The following is a 7717-nucleotide window of genomic DNA, read 5'->3' as shown; positions in this document are numbered from 1 at the left end:
TGCCAAAAAATATGAGCGTTCATCTGAGATGTCACGCTGTGGCAACCCCTAACAGGAGGAGCCGAAAGAAACTTACTTTACTTACTGTCATGCCCTTAAATGTGGAAAACAAGCATAGCCGAAACCCTTTTGAGCCATTTATTAAATGCCAGAAGAAGAATAAAACGAACAAAATAAGCCCACTCTCGCAGGACCTGCTGTTGGCCACAGCTCATGTATAGACACTCACAAGTAGACTCCCTCACATCGCACACCACTCTACTCCTGTGACTGACTGGAAAGTGGGTAAAGACAACCAGAAGACGATAACTCAAAAAAAAAAAAAAAAAAAAAAAAGGGGGCGCGAGGTATCACTTCACCTCACACCCTTTTTCCTCTCCCATCCGGTAGGTTCATCCATACAACTGGAGAAGTTTGCCTTTCGGCAACCAAAGGTTAACTACTTGGCCATGTCATTTCCAGCTTGGTGCTCTCCACAGAGCTCCTACATATGCTGTTTCGAGGTTTTGCCACGTTTGGCAGCCCCGCTGCATCAACTGATGGTGAAGTGTCCTGACACCAGGTCAAGCACTCGTCATCAACTCCTCAAAGTTGCACGGACACCTCAGCGTGAAGACAGCTTCGAAGGCTTAAAATTCAAGTTGGTCTCTGCCCCTAAAAATGACCACGTTAGGAATGTAATTATGTATTTCAACCAGGATATTTAAGATTATGGTGTGAGCAATGTCAGTTTGAAAAAGGTAACTAAGTGACTCAGCCTTTCTTTTGCAAGTATGATGCTATAGAAACCGCATACTCAGCATCTCTGTGGTTTGGGAAATTGCTTCTTCTTCATATTCTTTGCTCTTGTGAAATAGCCCAGAGTTTCTCTTATGCACCATTTCTGTTGGATGTCTGTCCCCCCCCCCCCCCCCCACTCACTGTTGCAAACAGGATAGATTAGTGGATGAAGTGGGGCTGTGATTCAAATCTGTAACGTTGCTCTGGAATGATTTAACTAACTGCTCTCACTTTACTTACCAACCAAGTGTTGAAAAATCAACATTTGAGAACTTATAATAAACACTGGCAGGAGTGGTAAGTCTTCTTATTTTATATATCATATTCAAATGAAAGTAAAACGAAAATCAAATGCGAATGCTCATGTTGGTGCAGCAGAAAACTCAACTTGTATCTGGGTCAATTTACTTCAACAACAAAGAGGAAGCAGATGCAAAAATGACTGAGAACCAAAAATCTACAGAGACGATAATGGACATAGATGATGGGAATGGTGGATACAAGCGCCTTTTGGTGGATGGGAGTAAGCTTAAATATTCAGGTAACCAAATCTGCTGAGCATGTTCCCTAATATGAACATTTAACATTTTTGACCTGTGATTTTTGCTGTTTAAAAAAGTTAATTTTAGGTTGAAACGATTCGGGCTGTTATCTATTTTACTATTTATTATATAATGCAGTCATGCAGCCAACAGAGACAAATGTTGATTTTCAATGTAGCAAAACAGGAGTCTCAGAAAAAATTCTCACACCCCTTCTTTAAGCTGTTGCTCTTAGGGACATCAGTCTTGACAAATTTAGCCTGGATTTAAAGGCTCCACAAGACTTCACAGACCAGTTCTAACTGCAGCCAGAAATTACTTTACATATTTGGTTCATCCTGACATTTTTTTTCACGATGTACGATATCTAGAAAAACTGTAAAAAAATCTATCTATCTATCTATCTATCTATCTATCTATCTATCTATCTATCTATCTATCTATCTATCTATCTATCTATCTATCTATCTATCTATCTATCTATCTATCTATCTATCTATCTATCTATCTATCTATCTATCTATCTATCTATCTATCTATCTATCTATCTATCTATCTATCTATCTATCTAATCATATAGCAAAGCTGACAAAACTGTTGTTTTGCCTTCGCTTAGAGATCATTTTAATGTGCAAGAGGTCACACCGTTTTACCTCATCAGTGTGCATTATTCCCCAACTCTAAGGACTGTAAATAATGTAAATACAAGATCACAAATCTAACTTTACATGTATTATTCAGTTTATGCGTTGAGAAACAGCCCTTTTAGGGCCGCTACGCTTATTCTTGGGCTGCTATGCATTATCCTGGGGATTGGACTCTTCGGTCAATCTGTCCACCGTAAGTCTCTGTTTTTTTCGTTACAATCAACACAAACTTGAAAAGTTGGGGCAATTTGGTAAAATCGCTAAATTTTAATGTATTTTCTATCTTCTGCGACAGACTGGAAAGTGAATAAAGAACATCAGAAGACATTAGATGCTGCAAGAGGGGAGAAAGACAACCTGCAGTCCAACCTGAAGCGTGTACAGAATGAGAAGAAGAACCTTGAAGTTAACCAAAATGATTTACGACAACGTTACAACCACATATCTAAATCCGTAACCCAAACACAAACCAACAACAACTTACTAAAAGATGAAGCGAACAAACTTAAAGAGAGTCAAAGTAAGTTGCAAGCCAGTAACGGTGCTCTTAACAAAGAACTAGAGGAGCTGAAGGCCAGTAAAGAGCAGCTGCAGACTAATAACGATGCCCTGTCGACCGCCAAAAACTCATTACAAACTCTGTATGAAACACTGGGCAAGAGCAAAAGTATATTACAGACCAACTACGACTCCGTGATTAAAGAGAGGGACAATTTGCAGAACAAATTCAACAATGTCACAAGGTCAAAAGAGAAGCTGCAAATGAGTTACAACAGCTTGATCAAGGATATTGAGCACCTCGAGGAGCGATTCAACGCCTCGTCCAGCGAAAGGGACAACATTGCAAGCAGTCACCAAAACCTCACGTTGGAAAAAGAAAATCTCATGGCTGCACATGCCTTACTTTCCAAAGCCACTGATGAATTACTGGCCTCCTACCATTCAGCAGTCCAAGAGAAAAGAGATCTTGAAAGCTCTTTGAAAAACGTGACTGAAGAGAGGGACCTGCAGAGGGTGAAAATCAGCAATCTGAGTGCAGAGGTTGACGAGCTGCGGGCTGAAGTCACAAGACTGAATGCCACGGTGACAGGTAATGCAACAAAAACACATTTTGCTAATTTGATATAAGAACAGGAAATATGTAACAGGAATAGCACTCAGTAAAGAGTGAGAAAGATACCTGCCAAGATCAAACTAATTACAAAAGTTGTTTGTCCAACCACACATGGACATAATGTCCACTTAAACAAGGACAAGGTAGTAGAATACAATTATTTCCAAACAATTGTGAAAATACTTTAATGACACGCTCTCTCATATTGTTATTATTTGTAAACCAGGACTTAACCAGTGACTCAAAAGTCCTTTGGAATTAAAAAAAAAAAAAGAAAACAAAAAAGAAAAATGAATTCGCACCAATCAATGAATCACTTTCCATTACAGAAAAGGTCTGTCCAAGTGGCTGGAAGAAGTTTCAGAAGAACTGCTACTACATTTCTTCATCCAAGAAGACCTGGTACCTGAGTAGGAACAATTGTCAAGGAAATGGGGCAGACCTTGTAATCATAAACAGCCAAGAGGAAATGGTGGGTCTATCTATCTATCTATCTATCTATCTATCTATCTATCTATCTATCTATCTATCTATCTATCTATCTATCTATCTATCTATCTATCTATCTATCTATCTATCTATCTATCTATCTATCTATCTATCTATCTATCTATCTATCTATCTATCTATCTATCTATCTATCTATCTATCTATCTATCTATCTATCTATCTCTCCTTCCAGCAACTTATGCAACTTTTGCTGTGCACTACTATATGGTATATAAACGACCACCTTTGTCTTTCTTTTTCTAGCAATATATAAATGGATTGTTTTCAAATAATAAAGAGGTCTGGATGGGACTGACCGACGAGGGAGTGGAAGGGGAGTGGAAATGGGTGGATGGAACCGCACTGACTTTAAAGTAAGTACCATTTTATTATTTTGCTTTATTATTCCCATAAGTTAAGGTTTGTGTGTGTGTTTTTTCTTCTCTTTGATACCGTGATGAAAATTATTATTTGTATAACCTGCAATTTTGAAAGTTCTCATACTTTGAAATCATGGAGGGGTCTGGAATTTTCCGCTTATCTGCATGTCCACTGTGAGAGACATAATAAAAAAAATATATAATTAAAAAAAATCCAGAAATCATAATGAATGATTTTTTTGTATGTTATTGTTATTATTAAAAGAGCTTCAGTGAAAATGTTTAAAAGTCATCTTTGTGTTCGGATAACACAGGCAATAGAAAGACACATTAAACAAACAAATAAATAAATAAATAAATAAAGATTCCCTTCCCTGACATGTATAATGTGCTGGTGTGTGATCTAATTGACCAGTGTGACGGTATGAGCGCTCCCTCGTGCTGAAAAGTTTCCTTCTGATTAACGCGCATGCGCGTATATTTTGTAAACTTCTGGCCAGTCTGAAACATCCCCATCCATGCTTTAACATGTGCCATTAGACAACTTGTTCGGGGAACTATAAGACTGGGGGATTTACCAGTACGCGTTTGCTACGTTCCCAGAATCCCCCTGTTAGTAACGCATGCGCATTAATCACAAGTTGACTTTTCAGAACGGGGGAGTGCTCCGACCATCACACCGGTATCGCTTCCGTGAGGGTAAAAGAGTGAAAAGTGTCTGGGATGATGGCCCTGATTCTAGTGGGATTACAAGTCTTGGCAATGTCCTCTATGGGCTGCCAATGACTTTTTCTGCAGTTCTTACAACTCTCTGTAGTGCTTTTTTTTGTCCACAACAGAGCAGCCTGGATCTCGTGACATAATGCAGTATGATAAAATCTTTTCGACACCATAGAGGTAGAATGCTATCAACAGTCTCTTATAGCGGTTGATTCTTGTTAAAATCATGAGGAAGTGAAAATGTTGCCTGACCTGCTTGACAGTGGCTGTGGTATTTGCAGTCCAGGAGAGGGGGCCCGTAATGTATATCTCGAGAAATGTATAACTGTGCACTATTTCCAAACAGTCACTATTGGGGGATGGGTCAGCACTGCATTTCCTAAAGTCCAATATAAGTTCTTTGGTTTTCTTTCTTTGGCTTTTGTTTTTAAAATCAAGTTGTTTGCGGAGCACCACAGAAACAGATTTTGGACTTTATCACTTTAGGGTCTCTCCTGATAATGATCCATGAGGAGCCGTGCGGTCTCCTGATGTTTGTGGGGATGTTGTGCACCTGCTGGAAATCAGCTGTAATATCTACCCTGGCTCGTTGTTCATATGTTATCAGCTCCTCTTGGCTATGTGGAAACTCTGCTCAGCAAACTCAAGCACACAAGCAAGCAACCATATAAACAATCGCCATACTGGGGAGCAAAGAGCCGCTGCACTAGTGTGCGCCGCCATTTAATATTTAGTACAGCACTCTTTGTTCGCAATTACTCATCTTAAATGTTTCCTGTAGTTTTTCACGAGGTTTGCACTACTGCAGCAGGGATTTTGGCCCACTCCTCCACACAGATTTTCTGTATATCAGACAGGTTTCTGGGCTGTCACTGAGAAACACGGAGTTTCAGCTCCCTCTAAAGATTTTCTATTGGGATTAGGTCTGGAGACTGGCTAGGCCACTCCAGAACCTTGATGTGCTTCTTACGGAGGCACTCTTTGGTTATCCTGCCTGTGTGCTCCCAGTCATTGTCATGTTGGAAGACCCAGCCACGACCCATCTTCAATGCTCTGACTGCACCTCATTCGCAGAAATACAGCCTGAGCGCATGAATCTTCCACCCCCATGCGTCATAGTAGGGATGATGTTTTTAGGATGATATTCCTCATTCTTCCTTGCCCAAACTTGGCAAGTGGAATTAAGACCAAAAAGTTCCATTTTGGTCTCATCTGACCACAAAACCTTCTCCCATGACTCGTCTGTATCATCCAAATGGTGATTGGCAAACTTAAGACGGGCCTGGAGGTGTGTCGATTTAAGCAGGGGATTCTACCGTCCCATGCAGGATTTTAAATCGTGACATCTTAGTGCATTACCCAGTGTAACCTTGGAAACAGTGGTGGCAGCTCTCTTCAGGTCATTGACCAGCTCTGTCCGTGTAGTTCTGGCCTGATTCCTCACTCTTCTAAGGATCATTGATATGACATGAAGTGAGATTTTTCTTGGAGACCCAGTCCGAGGGAGATTTACAGTCATGTTTAGCTTCATCCATTTTCTAATAATTGATCCAGCAGTTGAGCTTTTGATCTTTTTTCACCAAGCAGCTTGCAAGTTGCCCCATAGCACTTTCCAGCCTTGTGGAGCTCTATTATTTTGTCTCTGGTGTCTTAGACACTCTTTGGTCTTAGCCATATTAATAGTTGGCGTCTTACAGATTGTGTGGGGTGGACAGGTGTCTTTTTGCAGCTAACAACCTCACACAGGTGCATCTGATTCAGGATAATACAGGGAGTGGAGGTGAACTTTTAAAGGGGGACTAACAGGTCTTTGAGGGTCAGAATTCTAGCTGAAAGACAGGTGTTCAAATGCTTATTTTGAGCAGTAACATACAAATACATTATTTAAAACATACATTGTGATTTCCGGATTTTTAGATTATGTCGTTCATCGTGGAAAAGCACCCTTGATCAAAATTTCAGGCCCCTCCAGGATTTCAAAGTGGGAGAACTTTGCAGGGTGTTCAAAGGCTCATTTTCCTCAGTATTGCACTTGATTTCCATTGATTCTCTCAACATTGCAGGTTTTGGGCTGATAGCCAGCCGAACAGTTACAATGGCAACCAGGACTGTGGGGAGTTTTGGCACCGTTCTTCCGGAATGGCTGAATGGAATGATGAAAAATGTAGTTCACTGAGGTATTGGGTGTGTGAAATGTAGATGCGTCAATGATTTACCATTTTTTGAATGCTTGATCTTGAGTGGAATAATATGTGCTGTACATTTGTGAAATGTATACAATATCGAAGGACCAGGCGGGTCTTAAAAAGGAACGTACTGTACTTAAAGGCTTTTTCCCTTTTAAAATTGTAACATGGATGTCAGCCACAGCTTTATTAACAGAAAATACTAAATGTTATTAAGGTAAATTTAAGTACTCTTTTTGTTGCTTCAGACTTCCTAGGATTTGTTTCTGTCAAGTGGATGTATACATTTACATTGACTTGATTATAAATGATAATCTGCTGTGGTATGGATTCTCTGTCATAGAATACATGAAAATGTATAAACACCTCCGAAAGCTGCATGAACAAATAAATAATTATCATCAAACATTGCTTTATATCTTGTCTGTGGTAATGTGTCTCTACAGTTTATGAATTCAAATCCATGTACAAATATGTATGCTTTCAATTGGGATTATTCCTCTAGAATAGACGTGACAAATAACACACAAACGTTTCCGTTTAATGTTCTTTTTTTCACCCCAGTTGGAAAATAAACATACACTTAAAAACGTCACACTCGGTTGGGCTGTTAAACAGGGAGATACTTGGCACCAAAATAATTATTGTATATTCAAACCTGAAGGTTGTAGTTTTATTCTTCAGTCGACTTGGCAGAGTGTCCTTGAGCAGGGCAGAGTCAAGGTGGCTCCGATCACTGTGTGAATAACATTTTAATTTCCCTTCCGTCCATGTCTCCACATACTCTGTACTGTGTCGATTCATTTAATTTGTGAAAAGGATGTTGAGGTTGCACAACACACTGAGCAGTTACAACATT

General features: G+C 39.7%; 1 protein-coding gene across 2 annotated transcripts; it reads left to right on the top strand.

Moving 5' to 3' along the window:
- The first annotated feature begins 921 nt into the window (after positions 1-921).
- Positions 922-7278, top strand: LOC133506621 (CD209 antigen-like). 2 transcript variants are annotated; one of them, XM_061830928.1, is made up of 7 exons: positions 922-1077; positions 1156-1321; positions 2064-2162; positions 2265-3059; positions 3413-3555; positions 3837-3946; positions 6736-7278. In XM_061830928.1, exons 2-7 carry the CDS (start codon positions 1219-1221, stop codon positions 6869-6871), a joined length of 1386 nt encoding a protein of 461 aa, XP_061686912.1. In that variant the 5' UTR covers positions 922-1077; positions 1156-1218; the 3' UTR covers positions 6872-7278. The 2 variants fall into 2 exon arrangements, with proteins under 2 accessions (XP_061686912.1, XP_061686913.1); XM_061830929.1 differs by having other exon boundaries at positions 929-1077; positions 1159-1321.
- The last annotated feature ends 439 nt before the right edge of the window (positions 7279-7717 follow it).

Source organism: Syngnathoides biaculeatus, chromosome 9, assembly GCF_019802595.1.
Source record: "Syngnathoides biaculeatus isolate LvHL_M chromosome 9, ASM1980259v1, whole genome shotgun sequence".
Classification (NCBI taxonomy): domain Eukaryota; kingdom Metazoa; phylum Chordata; class Actinopteri; order Syngnathiformes; family Syngnathidae; genus Syngnathoides; species Syngnathoides biaculeatus.
The sequence above is the reverse complement of the archived record's forward strand: the minus strand, read 5'-3'. Positions and strand labels throughout refer to the sequence as shown.